Source organism: Pseudocercospora fijiensis (assembly GCF_000340215.1).
Source record: "Pseudocercospora fijiensis CIRAD86 unplaced genomic scaffold MYCFIscaffold_7, whole genome shotgun sequence".
NCBI lineage: Eukaryota > Fungi > Ascomycota > Dothideomycetes > Mycosphaerellales > Mycosphaerellaceae > Pseudocercospora > Pseudocercospora fijiensis.
This window is the reverse complement of record NW_006921538.1, coordinates 21,507-45,524: the sequence shown is the minus strand read 5'-3', so window position 1 is coordinate 45,524 and position 24,018 is coordinate 21,507. Positions and strand designations below refer to the sequence as shown.

The 24,018-nt window shown below is 40.0% G+C and overlaps 2 protein-coding genes across 2 annotated transcripts; one reads left to right on the top strand and one right to left on the bottom strand.

The window, feature by feature from the left end:
* Positions 1–7,858: 7,858 nt before the first annotated feature.
* MYCFIDRAFT_176849 (uncharacterized protein) lies at positions 7,859–9,770 on the bottom strand (the record flags this gene model as incomplete). The annotated part of the gene is made up of 9 exons (XM_007930780.1): positions 7,859–7,970; positions 7,999–8,077; positions 8,112–8,205; positions 8,257–8,281; positions 8,314–8,964; positions 8,994–9,053; positions 9,108–9,438; positions 9,487–9,666; positions 9,692–9,770. 9 exons carry the CDS (start codon positions 9,768–9,770, stop codon positions 7,859–7,861), a joined length of 1,611 nt encoding a protein of 536 aa, XP_007928971.1.
* Positions 9,771–9,800: 30 nt separating this feature from the next.
* Positions 9,801–21,131, top strand: MYCFIDRAFT_176848 (uncharacterized protein; the record flags this gene model as incomplete). The annotated part of the gene is made up of 27 exons (XM_007930779.1): positions 9,801–9,878; positions 9,904–9,916; positions 9,950–10,000; positions 10,030–10,077; positions 10,110–10,199; positions 10,223–10,256; positions 10,286–10,447; positions 10,500–10,554; positions 10,578–10,614; positions 10,645–10,765; positions 10,789–10,831; positions 10,864–11,012; positions 11,053–11,147; positions 11,193–11,319; positions 11,347–11,369; positions 11,409–11,419; positions 11,449–11,507; positions 11,534–11,579; positions 11,611–11,661; positions 11,689–11,858; positions 11,894–11,950; positions 11,978–12,135; positions 12,163–12,178; positions 12,202–12,287; positions 12,311–12,499; positions 12,525–12,637; positions 21,123–21,131. The coding sequence occupies 27 exons, from the start codon at positions 9,801–9,803 to the stop codon at positions 21,129–21,131; spliced, it is 2,091 nt and encodes a 696-aa protein (XP_007928970.1).
* Positions 21,132–24,018: the final 2,887 nt, after the last annotated feature.

Sequence of the window (24,018 nt, the reverse complement as noted above, 5' to 3'; positions counted from 1 at the left end):
TAGCGAGTCTACTTAACTAAGTTACGACGCCTCGCAAGAAGGGACCTACTACTTCTACGGGTCGTAATAAGATCGGAAATAGTAGAACGAGCATAGTACATTAACGTAAGATAGCTGCTACTACTATCGCTAGCTCCGGTACTAGAAAGGGCGTCGCGAGTAAGGCTCCGCGTAAGACAACGGCGGGCAAGGCTCCGTATAAGACAACGGCGGGCAAGGCTCTACGCAAGACGATAACTAGCGCTTCTACTGCTAGTAGTAATCGTACGAAGCGTCGATAGCGCCTAGGAAGTAAGTCCTATTTATAGCCGGTAGCGTAGCCGGCAGCGTAGCCGGTAGCGTAGCCGGCATTCTTACTGTCTTTTTACTAATCCTTCTTTAGCCGTAGCCCTCCGTAAGATTCGGTAGTATTAGAAGAGTTCTTAGCTCCTAATCCGCAAAACTCCTTTCTAACGACTTGTTCGCGAAATTGCCTAGGATTATAGAACGGACCTTCGCTTCTAAGCCTCCGCGATAGGCGCCCTTTAAGAGGCTACAGAAGCCTACCTAGTTCGTATCTTCGAATATATGTTTCTCTTCTACCTCTTTTCGGACTATACTAATACTATTTTAGCGGTTAACCTTATAGCTATCTACGCGAAGCGTATAACGATTATAGACAAGGATTTTAAAGCACTCGATTAGATTCTAAAAGGCTAGAATGTCTATATTCGAGACGGTGCTAGGTAGGATGGATATTCTAGTAGAAAGGATATTCGTAGTGTTATCTACAAGCTTTTCTATATGCGAAATAAGCCGCTATTATACGGCGCTGCATACCGCGCTCTAAATACTCTCTAAGCATATGTATATAGTATAGTATGCTTTATTAGCCGTACGGAATAGAAGTCTCCTAAAATCCCGTTAGTACTAAGGAGTAAAAAGGCCGGCTACGCTGCCGGCTACGCTGCCGGCTACGCTACTAGCTACGCTGCTAGGTTTTTTAAAGAACTAAAAGAAGATAGACATTTCGGTTGATTTGTATTAGTTTAGATTTTTATAAAAAGAAAACAGGGAAAAATAAGGAAGGTTGAAGAGCCTAATAGTTATAGTTATAGGCACTATCCCTGTTTTCTAGAGCATATTATATACCTGCCTTCGCAACTCTACCTAATACTCCCTCTGAATATCCTTATACTCTACCTACTAAAAATTCAACTAGGTACCTAGACCTACAGCTGCCTCTATATCTTTTACTATCTTCTACAGGTTGAAGGCCTCTTCTATAGCAGCCTCTACCTCCTTATATAATACGAAGTTACTACCTGCCCTACCCTTTATATCTCCTAAATAACTAAGAGTTCTAAGGAACGAACTAGCATTCGGCCTTAGTATAGCGAGTAACTAGTAGAACGTTCTATAGAGCTGCCTTATAGCTCTTTTATATACTATACCGATACCGAGGGAGGAGCTATCCTAGTACTTAATATTGTCGAATAGTTCGGTAGGAAAGTATATAAACTTCTTAAGGAGGAGGACTTCTAGGGAAATCGATGAGTTCTGCCTAGATCTAGATAAAGACATTCTGCTAAGCAGTTAGGGAATTGAACCGTAAACGAAAGGATAAAATTCATACCTAAGGAGTGCAGTTTCCGAACTAAACTATAATGCCTTATATGTGTATATGTGTGCTTTTAATTGGTTAGTGCCCTTGGCTAATTGTCTATAGATTTGAGGTTATATAAGTACCTTCATACAACTACGTAGCCTAAGTAGGATTCGAAAATTCTATAAGTACTAAGGACTAAAAATGCCGGCTACGCTGCCGGCCACACTGCTAAGTCTTACAAAGGGCTTGCTTAAAGCTACGTATACATTCGTACACTTCTTAAAAACCGATAAATTATATAGTTCGAACTAGCTACTTATATAGTTGCTTAGCAAACCAACCCAAACTAAACTAGAGTTTCGGCTTAGCAAACCAAACTAAACTAACCCGAACCACTGCGGGGTCTAACCGTTAGTCTATAGATAGAAGACTATTAACAGCCGATACTTTAGTCTTAGCTATAGGCATATCTCGCTCTAATAGTACGATATTAGCGTCGATCTACGATTAGATACTATCCCCTTAGGGGTTCCCTAATAGGTATAGAACATATTATTCTATAGCGCTTCTACTATATTAATAGTAGTCTAATCCTTCCGCGCCGGGATACATCGAGCGCCTTTAGTAAATCGATCTACTATAGAAAGGATAGCATTATATATATCCTTGCTACCCCTACGCTTAGTAGGAGGAAGGCCTATAATAAAGTCTATTATAAGCTCTATAAATAGCTTCTTTAGAACAGGAAGTAAGGACAGCTCGCCGAATAGCAAGTGCTTTAGTGCTTTAATACGCTAGTATACTACGTAGGTCTATATATATTCTTTTATATGCCGTTTACTATTTAGCTAGTAGTATATACGTAATAGTAGCTCGTACGACCTCTCTATACTATAGTAACTAGCAAGCTTACTATTATAGTGCCGCTTTAAAAGCTCTTATCTAATCGATTATTTAGCGGGGATATAGTATCTACCCTTAAACTTTAAGTAACCCTTATTATCGATCGACTAGTTACTCTTACTAGATCGAGTCGTTCGTCTACTTATAAGCTTATTAATACGTTCGATAGCAAAGGCGTCCCTCTACTAAGTACGTAATAGCTCGTCTATAAATAATTAACTATCCCTATTTGCAAGGTTATTTAATAGTACCCTTACTATCGAACAAGGTATGTATTATATATATCTAATAGTACTAGTAGCTAGAACTACTATAACCTCTTCTATAGTGCTATCGCTATAGGTAGTAATATCTTTAATCGAGTCGTTATAGCTCGAGCGATCTATGTCCTTTCTAACGCGTACTAGAAGAACGATAACTCCGCTATAGTATTTGTTACCGCCGCGGGGTCCGGAAGTCCGCTTATCCTACGTTTGCTTATTAATAATACGGGCTATAGCAATCTTATACTATAGGGTTAGAAACAATAAATTAATATACTAAGTCTCGCTATCGTAATTAGGTCGCCTCGATAGGCTATTAGTAGGGTTACTTACGCCTAGGATATAGTATATTAAAATTAAACCTAGCGAGGTAGACGGCCTATATAGCCTATCGACCTATAACCCTTATAACCTTAGTAATACTACGTAGGTTGTTATAGTCCGTATAGACCTAAATAGTATACTAAGCACTATCGAGATAGTAGCGCTAATACTTAAAGGCTTCTACGATTACTAAGAGCTCTTACTCGTAGGTCTCGTATCGACGCTCTATATCGATTATCTTTCGTAAAAAAAGGCAATCGGATACTAATAGGTATTATTAGCCTACTATAATATAATAGCTAATATAGCAAACTATAAAGCGTTAGTCTTAATTCGGATCTGTTTGCTTAGTACGAAATAGTGTAATAAGGGGACTTTAGTAAAGCGTTGCTTTAGACTATTAAAAGCGGCTTGTGTTTTATTAGTCTATTTAAACTCTCTAGAAGGGTTGGCCTTAGTCTTAGTAAGCTTAGTTAGTAGCATTATATGCCTCGAATAGCCCTTAATAAATTAGCGTTAAAACTTAGCAAAACCTAGGAATAATTAAAGCTCCTTAATACTAGTAGGGGTTGGCTATTTAGTAATTGTTTTAATCTAATTAGGATTAGCCTTAATACTATTAGTTAATGCGAGGAAGCTAAGGAAGGCTACCTCTTTAGTAGTAAAGGTACATTTAGAAGGCTTGTAATATAAGCTATAGGTTCTTAGGCGATCGAGTACCTTACGGACTATAGCCTAGTACTCCGTAATATTAGGTAAATATATATAAACTAGGATGTTATCTAGGTAAACTATATATAGATAGTCTAGTAGGCCCGAAAGGGCCCGATTAATATAGGACTAGAATATAGTAGGGGCGTTAGCTAGCCTAAATAGTATAACTAAGTACTTAAAATAGCTATAGCGAGTACGGAAGGCTATTATCTATTTATTACCCTTACGAATGCGGATACGATAGTACGTATCCTTAATGTCTAATATAGTATAAAAGTAGGCGCTAGATAGGCGATCGAGGGTCTTAATAATAAGCGGAAGTAGACAACGGTCCTTAATAGACTAATAGTAATAGTATTAAGTCTATAGTAATTAATATATAGGCGTAGGCTACTATTCTTCTTTAGAACAAATAGGATTAGTATACTAGTAGGGCTATTGCTATACTAAATTCGACTATTAGCTAGGTTCTTATCTAGGTATTTCCGTAATATAGCAAGCTCTCGCTTACTAAGATTGTAGAGTAGCCCGAAAGGAACCTCTCTGCCCCCTATAATATTAATCTTATAATCCGTCTCTTTAAATATAGGCAATATCGATACTAGGTAGTATTTAAATACCTTAATATAGGTTTCTTAGATAGGTTATAGTATACGAGCAAGTTAATTAGGGTCTATACTATTAGGGGGTATAGGTTTATCGTTATTACCGCCGAGTAGGTCGGTAGTCGGATTAGCTAAAGCGGGGGCTAGTATTAGGCTACTAATATATAGGACCTTAATATTATTAGGACACTCGCTAACGTTAATGTATTTAATATCCTCTTTCCTAGCGATTCTAAATCGCTATTATTAGCGGCCTAAATCTATAGTTATAGCGTATTGCTTAAGAATAGGGTTGCTAATAACAATATCGGATAGAAGGTTGTCTATATCTACTACGTAGGTAGTAAAGTCTAGTAGCCGCTTATTGCCGAGGCCGTCTCTTAGAACTATATAGATATAGTAGGCTCTATAGGTTAAGTGCTAGGCGTTATTAAACTAAGTAAGGATTAGTATATTAGTCCTATTAAGTTGTCGAAGGTCTAATTGCTTAGCTAGGCGATAGTTAATAAGGGCGCTAACTAAATTGCCTAGATCTAGTATAATACTACTTCTATAGTTAGTGCCCTACGTATCCTATATAAGACAGGTGCGTATAATAGCTAGTATAATATCGATAGTTTTACGCCGTATAAGGCTAATAGTTAGTGCGGCGCTTATTCTTTTTTCGACTAATTAAAAGGGCCGATAGGGGTAGAATTAGCGGCTAAAAGGTACCTCCTATACTTAGCGGAAGTACGGTTAATACGGGCCTAGTCCTTAGGTTTGTTATATTAGCCTAGCAGATAGCTAGTACTATTATAGTTAAAGCACTTCAATCCGGTTAGGAGATTGCCGTAGCTATTGTTACTACTATTATTAGCCGAGCGGTTAGTATTATAGAGATACGAGCCCCTTCTACGGCCCCTATTACGGCCTCCTCTATATAGCCGCCGGCTACGGCCTCTTCTACGGTTATTATTACTATTCCTATTATTAGTATTATTGTTTTAGTAGGAACCTTAGTTTCCTCCGTAGGCACTACGGTTGCTACGGTTAGTACTAGCTAGTTAGATCCTCGATTCTAGTCGTTATTAAAGCTAAATAGCTCGTTTAGCTGTTTCTACTTCGACTATAAATTAAATACGTATTAGTTTAGCCTATTTAAATATACGGCGACGGTCTAGTTCGAGGATAAGCTCCTACCTAAGCTTTAGGCGTATCTCGGAGATCTATATAGAATTAGTCTTAGCTAGAAGGTTATCTTCGAGGGTCTTTAAATAGGCCTTAAATAAGCGAGCCGATTAATTAGTCTTTTGTTTAGCTCGAAGGTACTAATCCTAAGTATACTATTACCTTAGTATAGGGTTTCTAAGAGTATCTAGTATAATAGTTTTATAGGTTTGCTACTAAATAGCGGTCTAATCGTTAAGGGAGTTAAAATAGTTATCCTAGGTGCGTTTTAGGTCGCTATTAATATACTATATAGTGTAGACGACTAGTAAATAATTATCTAGAAGAGCCCTTAGTACATTCTGCTAGTTAAGCTTATAATCGCGTATATAATCGTTATATTGCTTGCGACTAGAGCTGTTAAATACGGTATAGTCCTTAAGCTTAGTATCCTTCTTCTTCTAAACTAATAGCAAGGAAAGTCCTACTATTAGTTTAGTAGTAGTTGTCGGAGATTCCTAAAGGCGGCGAAGCTCGAGGAGGTTATCCTTTAGCTATTACTCTTAACGTAGGGTAGCGAGCCTGTTCTAAGTAGCTTCTTAAAGTCTCCCTACTAGTTAGGGGCTAAAGGCTAGTTAGCTATATCGTCGATTAACAATATTATTAAGAATATCGTTAACGGGCAATTCTAGGTTATTACCTAGAACTATAGGTTCCTTAATAGGCTCTGTGCTGCTAGTGTTGTTATTGCTAGGGCTACTAGCGGCGCCGCGATTATTGCTTCGTAATAAGCCGGCTATTATAAGGGGTAATACTAATAATATATTATAGGCCCTTATAATACGAATATAGCGGAATTAGTAGGTATTAGCCTAGTGCGATTAACTTAGTATAATAGGCCGTATAGAAGGCCTTGCTTAATAATTAGTACGGTTGTTTTAGTAGAATAGTACGTATAGGTCCCGTTCTTCGGGCGTAATATAGTTCGATTAGTAGTTTTCGTAGCTATACCGCTAAAAGCTTAAAATAAGGACTATCTAGCTACTACCCTTAAAGGGTAGATCGAATACTATATAAGATAGGTTATATTAGTAGGTAGATAGAGTAGTAGTAGGTATAGTAGTATTCGATAAGGATCTATAAGAAGAGGGAGGAAGGTAGGCAAGTTAGCCTATCGCTAAGCGCTAAGCCCTACCTAGGGTATCGAGACCCTAGCTTTACTCGGCCTAGTTATATACTAATTACGTAAAGCCTCTTTAGCCCTAATACTAGTATACGAGTAGGAACTAGGTATATACCCTTATTAGCGGCCTAAAGCGCTAGCTAGTATATAGTCTATACTCCGAGATCTAGTAAAAGGATATTTATTCTTAGAGTCTAGAGGTACGCCTAATTAGGGATTTACTAGTAGATATTCTAAGGCTTAGCCTCGATTCTTTAACCTTATAAGTATTATTAAGATTCTTTCGGCTTACTACTCCTATCTTATTTCGTTAATTACCCTAGAAAGCTAAAGTAGATTCTATAGGTTATAGAAATATTTACGCCTTATATTATAGGTCCTTTAGTTCCGCCTTCTACTACTATATCTCCTTAGTCTCTAGTAAGATATTTAGAACTTGTTTTTACGAGTATACTTTAGAAAACTACTAGCTTTAGAACTAGTTTTTATAGCTATACTTAAGAAAACTACTAGCGTTAAAGCGTCTAGCCTAATTTATAGACCTAGCGTACGTAATTAGCCTAATAAGGCTTTAAGCTTTAGGTTCGCTAATATAGAAGATAGGGCGACTAGGACTACGCTTTACCTATATCTAATCTCTTTATAACCTTAGGCTAGGAGGCACTAAAGATAAATAAATAGAATCGCCTTTATTTATATTTATAGGATATAGCGAGATTCTCTAGTAAGTCTTCGTAGAGCAAGTATAGCTTTAAGTTCTTTAAGGCCGAGCCTAGATTTTAAAGACTACGCTTATTCTAAGATAGAGATAGCGGCGTTTTACGTAATTAATAATTTAGTCCTACTACTCCGAATCGGCTAAGATAATACCTCGAGGTAAGTAGATTAATATTACTCGAGAAAATATTCCGATATCTCTAGTATAGAATCCTCTTTATTAAGTAACTTTATATCGTAGTATTAATTTCCGCCTACGTTCTATCTCTATAACTTAGGAGAGTTTGTAGCTTAAATCCTATTACTAGGTCTTGCTTCCGCGGAAACATTCTATAGAGCAAGAAGGTATTAAGATTAGTATAATCTTTCGGGAAAGGTCGTAGCTAGAAGGCAAAGAGACTTTGGATGTCTCCTATCGTGCAGACATTAGGCGACAATGAAGACTCTTCGGATTGAATGAATGCAATGTTGGCATTAGAATGATTAAGGGATAAAAGTTTGTCGCATCATGTGAGAATCGTGAGCTGACTTTGCAATGTATTTCACGCCGACCCAAGTCTACATAGTCTCTTCGGAATGGTGCGTCCGCTTTTCGTATCAACAAGAGCTTGGCGTCCGTATTTCTGGCATACTGGTGAGAAGGAGCTCGGAAGATAGAGCTACACGCAATGCGGCAGTAGGTAGGCAGAGCCTCAATTGCTTGGTGCGAGTCTCTTCGGTCGGCGAAGCCAAAAATTTCCGAGAGCGTTGCGACTGTCGCTGACATTCTCGAGGCAAAGGGGAGACTTGTTGCCCTACTCGCCCTCCGACGCAGGACGAGCCAATTTCCCACGCACTCATATTAATCGATGATGATGATTTCATCACTCGTCTGGTTGCTGAACACGAAATTTTTGGTCAGTCCAGAAACACAACTTTGGGCGCGGCAGTATGAATAATGCGTACCATACACAGCATGTCGCGGTGTTTCCTGGGAAAAGATCGAAGCACGCCCGATGCAGCTGATGATTGCACGCACGCAAGATGAGGCATTCAGCCGAGGAAAGCGGCTCGAGACAGTAAGCGCACTCAGGCTCATCCTGCTCAGCACCTGGTTGTGTGTCCTGGCTGCCGTCACAATTCATCTTCTCTTGCTTGTTGTGCCCGCTTCCGCTATCCGGCGCAGTTGGAATGGGATCCTGATCAGCTACCGTAGCCTGGTGGACATGAATATTGTCACCCTCCTCTTCACCGCCAGATGCTCTAAGCACATGTGCAGGCCCATGATCTTCTGCTGTCTGCAGGTTGCGCCGCCTCAAGCCGTGCCTGCGCTGTTTGCGCGCATCTTGAGAACCGCCTTGACTGGCTCTTCCATGCGACGGCGAGTAGCTCGGTAGTTGAGCTAGGCGTTCAGCAATGCCATTGCTGGTTTGGTGGTTCTGTTTGCGACGCGCTGGTTGTGGCGGGGTTCTGCGGCGAACATGCTTGACGACGATGTTGTCGGAAAGGTCGTCGTCTCGACCGTCGGCCATGGCTGGTCTGATGTGGCGATGGCTGCGTCTCTCCACTGCCCGAGAGCAGAAGAGCTAACGATGTGGATGGAGTTCAGGTTCGTGTTTCCAGATGCGCTCATCTAGCGCGCCAAGGCACGAGCGCGGCCGATAATGCGGGCTGCCGTCGACATCTGGAGAGCGCGAAGCTCAGATGCGGTGTGGTTCGCATAGTGAGTGTAGTAAAGAGCAGAAATGCGAATTGATGTGAGCATAATGATGATAAGGAAGAGGAAGAGGAAGAAGAAGAAGAGATGGGTGGAGGTGCCAGCAGCTGTGCACCAGCACTCCACTAGCACTATACCTGCAGAGCCTATCATAGCGCTACTGTGCCTGATGCTCGTCCTCCCGGAGAGACTAGGCTCGGTCCGTGGTCTGCCGCTCAATCGGATCGATTCCTTGCTTCCTAGGCTTGAAGAGCTTGTTATGCAGAAGTCAGAAGCGAGAATTGTCGTCGCTGCCTCTACGGTCGAATCATGATCGACGACCGACGAGCATTAACAATTGCAACTCGCAAGCCTGCGCCTTTCAGTAGCGACTGTTGCCGTTACCCAACCTGCCGTTACGCAGAAGTAGCGTCTTAGAATGAGCCAGCAGGTCGGCGCACCTCGGAGTGTCTTGTGGAATTCCTGAGTAGCTTCACGGCCGTAGACAGGCCGCATACAGAGAGAACACAAGTCCAGCTGCTCCGCTGTGCACTTTCATGAAGTTGCCACGTGGGAGGCAGAGCTGCATTCTCTTCCACGAGTAACGCTGCTGCCGCCCAACTATCATTAACATGGGGATAGGAATCATAGGTGAACAACCAAGCGCCGAGCTATATCAATGAACTTGCTGAATCGTGCCGCAATTGTTGATCCCCAAATGCAACTAGAAAATCGCCAATCGCAACCAGCAATCAAGGTCTAGGTTCAAGGCGGCAATCCAGATCTGGATAGCAAGTGAGAGAAAGGCTTCATGAATTTACGCTCGAGGCGGGCAGACTGGCTGGCACAGAGTGCAAGTCTTGCTTGACTTCGCCGACTGTCCCTAAGATATGCCAAAACCAGAACAGTTCCGCGCGTGTCGATAATTCCTGGTAATCCCGGCCAAGACACCGCCTGTCGACTCGGACTGTGCCGGTTCGGTAGCAAGTTGGGTCGCCGTCCTTTGAAAGCATTCCCGGTTCTAGACGAACAGACGCTATAATATCCCAACATGCTCGCTCACCAATCCTGCTTCTTGGTGCACATTGACATGTCAGCCAGATAGCATGAAACAACCTACAGCCAAAGACATTCAGTAACATGCTCCTTGCATTCGTCAATGAGGACGCCGTATCCATGCCGATCAGCGCTGAATGCCGCATATTCGTGCTCCAGCCTTACAGTCAGAACATGGGTCGGATTTTGGAGTCGAGCTCATACGAAACCCAACAGGCTTCCCGATCTACTCTTCGTCCTCATCCCACCTCAGCTGCAGGGCTCACTAGCGTTCGATCCATATCTATCCCCAATTTCCGCCTCTTCTTCCGCATCCTCGTAGTCTCCTTTTTATCAGATTCCTTCTTGATTTCATGTGCTCCTGCTGGGGCATGTCGGTCTGTTAACTCATGCGAAGTAGCTGGTGCTCCTGCTGGTGTATCTTGGTCTGCTGACTGGTTCGATATAGCTGATCTCCGAGTCCCGAGATGATTTTTCAATTCTCAACAGGCGGCGAGCTGGAGCTCAAAAGCGAGAGGTAATTTTTTTTCCCGGGCATCAGAATGGCCATCGCAGGATGGGCCAAGTCCGCGAGCCGGTAATCTGGGCGTGAAATGAGATGATTGTGGGAGTGACTGCTTTTTGTCCGATGCTTCGTGCCAGTGTGATCTGGAAGTCCACAGGCGTATTCAACCGATGTAAAGTAGCGTGCTGGCCCTGAAGCTACAATGCATGATGGCGTGATGAACACTATGTTCCCGCATGAATTCATTCATCACACGGCCTGGCCTCCATATCCCAAGAAGAGCTCCATAGAAGTCATCGGCCTCGTTCGACCGGTCTCATTGGAAGAATCGTCTCTTCCTCGACAGGCACGTTGTTGTCGCGACGCATAGTCTTGACGTAGGCGGAGAATGGAGAGGAGGCGTGGAGGGTGGCGGAGACGACATTAGCATGTCGCGGGCGGAGGTGAAATGGCAAACTTCTCGCCGTGGTCTAACAAGGAACGAAGGAAGGCCCTGTCAGCCATGATTAGCTGGCGCGGGTTTGAACAACACATACCGAGCAGAAGATAGGTTGCGGTTGAAGCGAAGGCCGCAGATAGAAGTGGTTGCAGAATTTGTACTTGCCGACCGAGCCCACAATTCGAGATTTAGGCTCCAGTGATGCTACTGGCGATTCGGCGGCAGCATGATTGCGGCTGTCCACGAGCGTGCTATAGATGATGCCTGCTATGGATGCCACCAATGAGATGATCCTGTTGTCAGCCATGATCATGTTTGTTGATGTAGGATTGTGTTGATGATCAAGTCGATGCTGAGATGAATCTCTTGAGCGCTGAAGGCCACTGGTGAAATGCGGCGTGCCAGTGGGAAGGAAGCTAGCAGGCCGAAATGATCACCGGCGAAATGCATTCAGCGGCGTGAACTTGCCCTGCAACCACGACCGTTCAGAGGAAGGGTCTGATTGACAGCTTCAGTGGAAAAGTCCAGGAACAAGATGATGTGTAAGCACCCTCTTGCCATCCATAGATATCAGTGTCTGGGCCTCCGAAGCCGCATCAGGAGCAAGCATACCAGCCATGGCTACATCTCATCAAGCGCGTGAGTCGGACGCATCCAAAATCCCGATCCGGACCAGAAAAGCCTCTCTATGTGTTCCGCCACGACTCCAGCACTGGAAAGCTCGATATCGCAGGCCGGTGCATAACATCCGATTGAGAATGGCCATCCGCAGTACATCGTCGCTACCCATCGTGTTCCGTTTCCTGGTGCTTTGGAACTGGGATATGGCGTGCTTATTGTGCTCCTCCACCCTCAGCTCTGCTTTGAGCATGGCGCGCTCTCTGCAAGAAAGCCCGCATCAAGATGTGAAAATGGCAGCAGCAAGGAGTTATATACCATTCATCAAGGCTGAGAGTCTTGACGTTGTCCATGCACGTGTATGTGCCTCTTGCATGCATTCCACCTCTTTCTGTGGTGACTCGTGTTGAGATGAAATCACAGTATCCTCCCTGTGTGAGTGGGTCGTCTTCAATGCCAGAGAGATCCTCATACCTATGCCAATGCCCGAGGGAACATGACAACTATTATCGCCATCCTGCTTCAAGGGGCTAGGGAGTACATCGTTTGTGGGCTATCGCTTCACGAAGAGGCTCTGCTTTTCTCCAGCTGAAGCTGCCATTCCAGCATAAGCTGCTATTCCAGCATCGCATCGCTGGCATCAATCCCCTATGGTCTGAAAATTGGTTCCCGGTTGGAAATTGTCTTTCGCGTTCCGCAAAATGCCCGATATCCATATGCTGGACGAAGTCGCTAATGCACGGAAGCAGAGTTGGCCATCGTTCCAAATGATGTTCTGGTTTGAGTACGTAGTGGGCGTGGTGCCATCGACGACGGGCTTAAGGCAAGTGAGAATCATCCTCAAACTGTTGTCATGTTTGCTGGTATTGATGCGAGAGCCCCAGCTTCTGTAGTGTTAGTGGCTTAGGTATCGGCTAGCTTCTTTTCGTCTTCGTCGACGTGGAAGTTATTACGCATAGCGTAGTGGACTACTTACGTAATACTGCATTGCCGGCGGTTGAATTGGCTTCGTTAATTGCCTATATTCTTCCTATTCTATAGTCTAAAATATAGTATAAAAATTCTTTAAGCTAAGAAATTACGTACCTATTATATAACTAAGCTAACGCGTTATATACCCCCTTAGCTTATATAAAAAGGGTATACCTTCTATTTTAGGCAAGGTAGTTAATACTTCTTTATATATAAACAAAAGAAAATTAATCTTTTTAACTTCTTATATAGCACTTTATTAAACTAGCAAAAAATTAATTTAAATCTATACTATATATAAGAGAGTCTTATTTTATACCCCGATTACCCTAAAGGATATCGTTATATAATCTAGACTACGTATATACCTTTATATATAGTCCCTATTACTAGGAACTATTTTCTTCCTATATAGTTAAAGTATAGACCGATACTTTTAAGCCTTATTTAAGAACTCGTACTATTTAGTAAAGTTAGTTTAATTAAACTAAGCCCTTTATGTTATTACTATCGGTTATTAGATTAATCGTATAGATAGCGTCTATTTAATTAGACGAAGGATTAAGTAAGATATATATTAGTTAAATAGATTTAATAAATTAGGATAGGTAACTTAAACTAAGGACGCTACCCTTAGCTAAGACTACTATACTATTATTACTAGTACTAATACAATCGCTACAGACTTGTTATTAGTTAGCAGAAGTGACGCTCGAAGTAATAATATAGGCGATAATAACGTAATAGGAAGTAAGGTTAAATCCTTTATCCTAATTAGTCGTCGCTATCGTATTAGATACTTTTGCTAGTACTAATCGATAAAGGTATGCTTAATTAGCTTAGTTATAGTTAGTAGAGGGGAAGCGGCTGCTAGGTATTATATAGAGTTGTTTTTATATTACTAAAAAGGAAGAGATTATTAGAGGAAGAGTTGCCTTCTTATATACCTTATTACGGCTCTACTTTACTTTGTAGTCTATTAGTTAGTACTATTAATAGCCTAATATTAGCTAGTAACCGGCCCTATATATATAGGCTAGGATTTAAGCCTTTATAAGAGGCCTCCTTCTATACTATAGATAGATTATTAACCTTATATAGCATATTATTTATATTACATTTCTATAATGCCTATATTATAGGGCTCTAGTTATTAGCCTAAGCGATTGTCTTATTATCCTATTATACTAAACATAGCTGCCTATATTATTATAGGTTATATTACCCTCGGTTGCCTATACTATTACTACCGGTAGTAGTAGTAGTATTAGTTTCTGTCCTTTATTAGAGCCGAAGGTAGGGCTATCTCTTTATATCTAATAGGTATAGGTATATCGAAGATAGTCCTAGGATACGAATAGCTATAACCGGAGCGAGGGTACGATAAGAGCCTACGATATAGACGATATAGAAGTATCTCGAGGGGCTATTACGATAAGCGAAGAAACCTCTTAACGAGGGCATCTCTTTAACCCCGAAAAGCTGTAAACCCTTAGGACTATTATAGCTTAGGGCCTAGTCTACGACTATAGCTAGCTTCTAAGGACTCGGCTCTAGGTCGAAGACCTATTTAGTACCGCTTGCTCGAGATAAGCCCGCCTAAGGAGGAGATAGATTAATTACCTATCGACCTTACTTAGCCCCGCTAAGACTATCGGTAGATAGCAAATTCTAAAATCTAGATTATAGGACGAATAGCTAGGGAGTCCCCCTATTAATCGGATAGTTTATTCCCGGATTCGTAGCCTCGCTTAGATAGTACTTAGCCTTCTACTAGGAAAAGAAGGTCGCCGCCCCCCTACCTAGCTAAAAGAGATAACGAGAGTTAGTAAAGGAGCTAGTTTCTAGGATCTAGGTATAAATAGAGATTATAGTCCCTTCCTCCGAGTAGCTTTCGTCTAAGTTTACTAAGTTTATAAAATTAAGCTTCTAGAGGTATTTAGGCGACCCCTAAGAGACTAAATCCTAATACTATCCTAGGGATAATATAAGAAGAGAAATAGCCTAGTATACTATTTTCTCGCGTAGTAATATCGAAACAAATTAAATATACTAAAAATACCTTTATATAGTATTTTACTTTAACTAATTTATAATAATAATCGAATAAGCTCTAGCGAGAACGAGTATTAGGAATTAGCGGAATCTTCTAAATCCGAAAACGCCCCTAACCCTATTAACGAGGAAATTAGGTAGCGACTAGTTAATATAAGCGCCGCCTAACTAATTAGAGAGCCTCCTATACCCTCTACGCTAGAGGCACTCTATAATATCCTTATAAAGATAATAGAGAAGCAAACTAAGCTTCTCCGTTAAAATAGGCGTCGCCCGCCTAAGCTAGGAAGCGGTAGGAACCCTCTATTCGAAGGATAGAACGCTATAGTATATATAGAGCGTTTTAAGGATAGCTTAGTTAAGTACGAGCTTAATAAAGAATCCGACTAGTATAAGATCCGGTCCCTTACGAGGACTACTACTACTAAGCTTTACCGAACCCTTAGAACTCTAGTTAGCTATCTAGAAAAGGACGATAAGTCTAATACCGACTAGGAGACCTTTAAGTAGGCGTTTCTAAAGAAGTATCGTAAGCGCGATAGCCGTTATATTAAAGGTAGTCGCGCGTAGCTCGAGGCTCTCTACTTAGTAAGGCGTACTAAGGATAACGACCTAAAGGAGTATATTCGCGAATTTATTAAGTTAGCGGACGGTATCGACTAGAAGGACCTCGAAAATTCTTAGAGAACGAGGCTACTCCTCTAAGGGTTACTATAGCCTACGGCTTAGCGTATCTTCTATCGCTATAAGCTTAGCGAAGCCGATTATAAGAGCTTTAGGAAGTATAAAGAGGTCTTAGTATATATTAAGGCCGATATCGATAGCTCCGCCGATACGAGAAAGTTTATCTACGGCAAAGATAGGAATAACCTAGTATAGGTTAAGAAAGAAACTATAGAAAATAGGGGACCTAAGTTCCTTCCTAAATCGTAAAGCGGTCCTAAGACCGTAACGCCTACTATTACTAAATACTCTTAGGACGTAACTAACTTAGCTAAATCCCTAGCTAAGCTTAACCTTAATACGAAAGCATTATAGCGAGTTAGGGAGGTTATTAATACTAGTATACTAGGGGAGGTGCTACTAGTCTACTAGGTTTCTAATCCTAACTACCCTAAAGCCCCTTTAGTTAATATCTACGCTATACGGAAGATCTATTCTAACTTAGACGGCAAGTGCTAGATATATAGCGGTTTTAAGTATATCTAATCGTTCTATCCTATCTAGAAAGAGCTTCTTAATAGGAAGCTTATTATATAAGTAAATAGTCGGTTCTACTATATAGATACCGGCGATAAGATTAATTTCGAATAGGATCGGAGAGCCCTAAAGCTACCTTAACTAAAGAACCTTCTAGAGAAGAAGTATAGCGGTAAAATCGAGTTTAAGGAGACTAGAAACAGTACCCTCGCTACTATTACTAAACGAGAAACTTAGAAGGTTAGGGCTAAATAGGTTAAGGAGCGAAGTAATAATAGTACTACTAAGGCCGTTAAAGTTAACTTTGTTTCTTAGGACTAGGACGTAGTCGCTAACGTTTACGTAGTTACTAAGAGTAGCGTAGGTACCTACGCTACTACGAGGTCCTAAACCTAGTCCTAAGCTAAGAGTAAGGGCCCGTAGAATCCTACTCGCCCTAGTACGGCAGCCCCTACTAGGGTACTAAAGAATAAGGCGGCCGATAAGGCTAAGTAATAGCGAGAGTCGACTGCTAAAACTAAGACTCTCTAGATAGCTAGAGATCGCGCTACCCGAGCTAGTACTATACCTATAGAGAGTCTAGTCGTCCTAGAGACTCTAGAGATTAATATAGAAGATAATACTACCGATATTAGTAGTACCCTAGGTCTAGCTAACCTACCGGCCTATAAGCGAAAGTTATCCGATCTAAAGAGCTTTCGCTTTAATAGGTATATAAAGAAGTATAGTGCTAGCCCTACTAACTGCTTAGATATAAAGGCAAACGCGCTCTTCTAGGCTTTATAGTTCTTAGACCTTAAGTCTAACGTATCTATAGGAGAGCTACTAGTATACTGTTTGCCTACTAACCTATTCTAGAGCCGAATCCCTAACGATACTACCTTTATAAAGGACCTCGCTATCCTTCGAAGGAAATAGGGGCGAGAAGACTATATCGATATCTCTTCCCTATAGTTCCTCCCTAAATTTTTAGGTACTCGAGAGTTAGTAGAAGACGAATCGGTAACCTTTAAGAACTAGGAGACTATCGATAATACTAACGAAAAGAGGGTTAAAGAGATAGGTAGAGGGGATAGTAATAATACCTCGGATCTTATTTTAGTTTTAGTTTCTATTAAGGCTATCCGATTTACTAGCTAATAAATCGGTCGAGTAGGACCTCCTCGACCTAAGGAACTTTACTCTATCCCTAATAATATAAACCTTTCCGTAGTTACTTGTTCCTTTACCGTCGTCCCTACTATCTATATTTAAGTTACTATCGGAAGCTATAGTTAGTAGATACTAGTAATACTTAATAATAGTTCGGAGTTACTTATTATAAGTAAGCGTTAGGCTAAATATATAAGAAGGGTTATACTAGCAGGTAGATAGGGTAGTAGTAGGTACGAGTAGTATTCGATAGAGAACTAGAAGGAGAAGGAGGAAGGTAGGCTAGTTAGCCTACTACTAAGCGCTAAGCCCTGCCTAAGGTATCGAGACCCTAGCTTTACTCGAGCCCGGTTATATACCAATTACGTATAACCTCTTTTGTCCTAATATACGCTTCCCTTCTAAAGGCCGCGCCCCTATAGCCGGTCTTTGTTCTAGTCTTAACCTCTATTGCTACTAACTTAGTAGGTCTAATAAGCCGCTTAGTCCGCGCTAAATTAAACGTATAACTACCGATTATATAACTATATTAAACCTTACCTTCTAATATAATGTCTAACTCTAACTGCGCTATCCTTATATATAATAAAGTAAAGGGATATAAAGCTATAAGAATTAAGGGCCCTCGACTAATTATAATATAGGCACGTCTTCCCTACTATAATAGGTAGACGTACGAGGTATTATAGCCCTGCCTCTGCTCTAAGTAATATCGTTCCGAGTTCTTTGTGTCTACTCTAAAAGACCTAGAAATGTCCGCTTCCGAGGGTTTATTCGTTCCGAGGATTGCTCTTATTATTATAAGGGCTATTATTTACTATCGTAGTTTTACTAGCCCTAATTAGTTAGGTTTAGTAGCCTTTAAGTGTTAACTAATTATATCTTTTTAAAAAACTTAGTTCTTCTAGTTTCTATAGGTAAAGGCTATTATAAGTATAATAGTTAAGGTTTGCCTCGCTTAAAGGGTCGGAAAGATTAAGGAGTAACCTATTATCCGTAAGATCGACCTCGGCTAACTTAGCTCTATAGTTTTTTACCCTTAGTTAGTCTATTAGTCGCTTAATCTTTTAGGCGGCTTAAAGTTTTAATTAAAGTTTTAATTAAAGTACCTTAGGCTCGTAGTATAGGTAAGGTTATATCTATAGGCGTAGTAATAATAGCAAGTAATATTAACAATAGCGGCGCTAGTCGTCTTAGCGCTAACTTTACTTTGCTTTCGATTTCCTTCTTCGACTAATAATACACTCTATAATACTATTACTAATATAGCTACGCTAGCTATGTCGCCCCTTAGTATAAGCGTAACGCTATCGTTACTATTATTATTACTAATACTATTCGCCTACGCGCGCGCGCCGCCTCTACCGACCGCCTAGGTCTTAGAGCTCCGATAGGACGTAGAAATAAAAGAGGCGCTAAGAGGAGGGTCTTATAGGGTACGCTAGTAAAGAGGTAGATTTTTTAAAAGAGTAGGCGATTAGTTAATAGTTATAGCGCGTTTGTTAACGCTCGGTATATATCTACTATAGTAGTATAGTCTTATTGTCCTTTGTTACTAATAATTGCTTGCCTCTAATTAGTTAGCTAATAGTACCTCGGGGGTAGTATTAATCCTAGGCCCTAATAGTAACATTATAGCCTCTTAGCCTTCTTCTTGTCCTTTATACTAGTCTAATACTCGTCTAACAACTTAGTTATATTCTTAAAAGAGTCTTTAGCCTCCTACGAGTCCTGTTTAGGTAAATAGCCTTACTATCTTAGGAGGTACTCCTTCTTGCCTTGTCTAGTCCGATGCTTTAGTATACGCTCTATAGACTATAGTTCTTTACTATTAGCTAAGACTTCTTCTAACTTAGTAGGCGCTTTATCGCCTTCGCGCTAGTAGTATAGTTTAAGGAGGGATATATAGAAGGTATTATAGATAGTATAATAGGGTAGAAGCTATAACTAATAGGCCTATACGGAAGAGCCCTTAACTTCTCGAATGCGGAATAGGCTAATGTATCTCGGTGCGAGCTTAGGTCTTGTTTTACTATTAGGTAATAGGTGTTTACGGATACGGAGGTTCTTAGTGCTTAGTATAACTATATCGCCTTGCTTAAAAGTTATTAGTATATAGTGTTTGTTATAGTAGGCCTTCTAATATACCTAGGCCTTTACTAGTTTGTTAGCTAACTTAGCGTAAATTTCCCGTATCTTTTAAACCCTCTTAATAGCTACTAGTGTCTTAGGTGTTAGTACTTAACGCGCTTCTCTTTCCTTACGCTCGGCCTCGAGCGGTAGGGGGTCTTATAGCATAGTAGCGTTCTAGTCTATTATAGCTATATATAGTAATACCTTAGTAGATAAGTAGATACTATTATTATATATAAATTTAGCTAGTTATAGAAGGTTAACCTAGTAATTAGGGTTCTCGTTAATATAACTGCGTAGGTACTACTATAGGGTAGCATTCTGCCTCTTTGTTTAACCGTTAGTCTATAGATAGAAGGCTGTTAATAGCCGATAATTTAGTCTTAGCTATAGGTATATTTCGCTCTAATAGTAAGATATTAGTATCGATCTACGATTAGATACTATTCCCTTAGGGGTTCTCTAATAGGTATAGAAGATATTACTCTATAGCGCTTCTGCTATATTAATAGTAGTCTAGTCTTTCTACGCCGGGATGTATCGAGCGCCTTTAGTAAATCGATCTACTATAACAAGGATAGTATTATATACATCCTTACTGCCCCTACGCTTAGTAGGAGGAAGGCCTATAATAAAATCTATTATAAGTTCTACGAATAGCTTCCTAGGAATAGGAAGTAAAGACAACTCGCCAAATAGTAGGTACTTTAGTACTTTAATACGCTAGCATACTATATAGGTCTATATATATTCTTTTATATACCGCTTACTATTTAGCTAGTAGTATATACGCGATAGTAGCTCGTACGACCTCTCTATACTATAGTAACTAGCGAGCTTACTATTATAGTGCCTTTTTAAAAGCTCTTATCTAATCGATTGTTTAGCGGGGATATAATATCTGCCCTTAAACTTTAAGTAACCTTTGTCGTCGATCGACTAATTATTGTTACTCTTACTAGATCGAGTCGCCCGCCTACTTATAAGCTTATTAATACGCTCGATAGCAAAGGCGTCCCTCTACTAAGTACGTAATAGCTTATCTATAAACGATTAACTATCCCTATTTGCAAGGTTATTTAATAGTACCCTCGCTATCGAACGAGGTACGTATTATATATATCTAATAGTGCTAGCAGCCGGATTAACTATAATCTCTTCTATAGTGCTATCGCTATATAGGCTATTACTAAAGATAGCAATGTCTTTAATCGAGTTATTATAGCTCGAGCGATCTACGTCCTTTCTAATATATACTAGAAGAACGACAACTCCGCTATAGTATTTATTACCGCCGCGGGGTCCGGAAGTCCGCTTATCCTACGCTTGCTTATTAATAATACGGGCTATAGCAATCTTATACTATAGGGTTAGAAACAAAGAATTAATATACTAGGTCTCGCTATTGTAATTAGGTCGCCTCGATAGGCTATTAGTAGGGTTGCTTATACCTAGCCGATATAATATATTAAAATCGAACCCGGCGAGGTAGATAGCCTATCTAGCCTATCGACCTATAACCCTTATAACCTTAGTAATGCTACGCAGGTTGTTATAGTCTGTATAGACCTAAATAGTATGCTATATACTGTTAAGATAGTAGCGCTAGTACTTAGAGGCTTTAACGATTACTAAGAGCTCTTGCTCGTAGGTCTCGTAGCGACGCTCTATATCGATTATTTTTCGTAAAAAGAAGGTAATCGGGTGCTAGTAATAGTTATTATCTAATTGCTATAATATAATAGCCGATATAGCGAACTATAAAGCGTTAGTCTTAATACGGATCTGCTTACTTAGTACAAAATAGTATAATAAGGGGACTTTAGTAAAGCGTTACTTTAGACTGTTAAAAGCGGCTTGTGTTTTGTTAGTCTATTTAAACTCTCTAGACGGGTTGGCCTTAGTTTTAGTAAGTTTAGTTAGTAGCATTATATGCCTCGAATAACCCTTAATAAACCGACGGTAGAAGTTAGCAAAACCTAGGAATAATTAAAGCTCCTTAATAGACGTAGGAATAGGCTATTTAGTAATTGTTTTAATCTAGTTAGGATTAGCCTTAATACCCTCGGTTGAAATAAGGAAGCTAAGGAATAATACCTCTTTAGTAGCAAAGGTATATTAAGAAGGTTTGCAATATAGTTTATAGGCTCGTAGGCGGTCGAGGACCTTACGTACTACGGCCTAGTGTTCTATAATATTTAGTAAATATATATAAACTAGGATGTTATCTAGGTAAACTATATAGAGATAGTCTAATAGGCCCGAAAGGGCCCGATTAATATAGGACTAGAATATTATAGGAGTATTAGCTAAGCCGAATAGTATAACTAAGTACTCGAAATAGCTATAGCGAGTGCGGAAGGCCGTCTTCTATTCGTCGCCGTTACGAATGTAAATACGATAGTACGCATCCTTAATATCTAGTATAGTATAGAAGTAGGCCTTAGAAAGGCGATCGAGGGTTTTATTAATAAGAGGGAGTAGATAGCGGTCTTTAATAGTAATAGTATTAAGCCTACGATAGTCGATATATAGGCGTAGGCTACTATCCTTCTTTAGTACGAATAGGATAGGGGCGCTAGTAGGGCTATTACTATACCGTATCCGGCTATTAGCTAGGTTTTCCTCTAGATACTTACGCAATATAGCAAGCTCTCGTTTACTAAGGTTGTAGAGGGGACTAAAGGGAACCTCCTTGCCCTCTATAATATTAATCTTATAATCCGTCTCTTTAAATATAGGTAATATCGATACTAAGTAGTATTTAAACATATTAATATAGGTCTCTCGAATAGGTTCTAGTATACGCTTAAGCTATTTAGGGTCTATACTATTAGGGGGCATAGGTTTATCGTTATTACTACCGAGCAGGTCGGTAGTTAGATTAGCTAAGGCGGGGGTTAGGTTACTAATAAACAGGACTCTAAAATTATTAGGACACTCGCTAATATCGATATATTTAATATCCTCTCTCCTAGCGATTCTAAATCGCTATTATTAACTGCCTAAGTCTATAACTATAGTATAGTGCTTAAGAACAGGGTTGCTAATAACAATAGTAGCTCCCCTATATAGATTGTCTATATCTACTACGTAGGCAGTAAAGTCTAGTAGGCGTTTATTTCCGAGGTCGTCCTTTAGAACTATAGGAATATAGTAGGCCCTATAGGTTAAGTGCCGAGCGTTATTAAACTAAGCAAGGGTTAGTATATTAGTTCTAGGCAATTGTCGGAGGTCTAATTGCTTAGCTAGGCGATAGCTAATAAGGGCACTAACTAAATTTCCTAGATCTAGTATAACCTTAGTCTTATAGTTGTCTCTATATATATCCTATATAAGACAGGTGCGTATAATAGCTAGTACAATGTCGATAGTTTTACGCTATATAAGGCTAATAGTTAGTACGGCGCTTACTCTTTTTTCGAAGGTTAGCCTATAGGGGTAGCGTTAGTAGCTAAGAGGTACTTTCGGTACTTAGCGGTAGTACGGTCGATTCGGGCCTAGTCCTTAGGTTTGTCGCATTATCTTAGAAATAAGCTTTGTTAGCCTTAAAGCGAGTAAATAATAATTTCGGGCTGCTTTGTCCTTATATCCTTCTTTATATATATACAGCCTTTATATATAAAGAAATAAGATTACGAGGCGTAATACGGCGCCTCTAGAACTATCGGATATACCGATACTATTATCGGAGTAGCCGACAATAGTAAGGATACTCGATAATAGGAAGGACTAAATATATATATACCTAGGATAGTTACTAGTTTAGATAGAACACAACGAACATAATACAGTTCAGCCTATACTACTACTATACAATTCAATAGGTTATAAGCCCGGCTAGCTCTTAACCTAAGATACTAAGCCTTACTCGCTATCGACTACTATTCGAAATACCCTACCGATCTTACTATATATTAATAACGGATACTTTTAATCTAGACGACTATCGATATATAAACGACTTATATAACTAATCCCCGAGTATACTACTATACGAAGACAATAACGGCGGACAAGAACAATACTAATTAAATACTCTAAATACGGATACCCGACTACTATTAAAAATCGAAACAAACGACTCTTTCGTAATTACAACGGTTACTATTAAAACTATTGTAGTTTTAAAAGACCCTCGAAGGGAAACTCAAGCTACCGAAGGTAGTAAAAACCGATAGATTAATCTATTAATCTATAAGAAAGACCTACGCTACTAGTCTTAATCTAAAGAATTAACCTACTCCTTATACTTACTCTACTTAAGATAGCTTCTTAAGTAAGAATATACGGTTTAGGATAAACAGCTATAGATTAAACTAGTGATTAAACTATAATTATTAGAAAAAGACAACCTATATCTGTCAAAATAACCGACCGACTTATACCGGAATCCGATAAGCTAGTCGGTAGTAGTAACTACGAGATCTAGTCCGAAAAAGTTAAGAATATCTTAACTTATAAAGGATACGAAGGGGCCCTAGAAGAGAATCCTAGTAATAACGAGTTAACCCTAAGATCGGCACTTTCTATACTAAGGTTAACCCTTAAAGACGGGCCTCTATTATAAGTAAAAACCGCTACGACGCCGGCTAAAGCTTAGAATATCTTAGAAAAACGGTACTCTCCGAAGGGATTCGCCGCCGAATACTAACTATTCTGCAAGCTATTTAATTATAACCTAGCTATTGCTAGTACTATAGAGACCTACGTAAACGAATATGCTAGGCTTATAAGTGCCCTAGAAGCTAGAGGAATAGCTATACC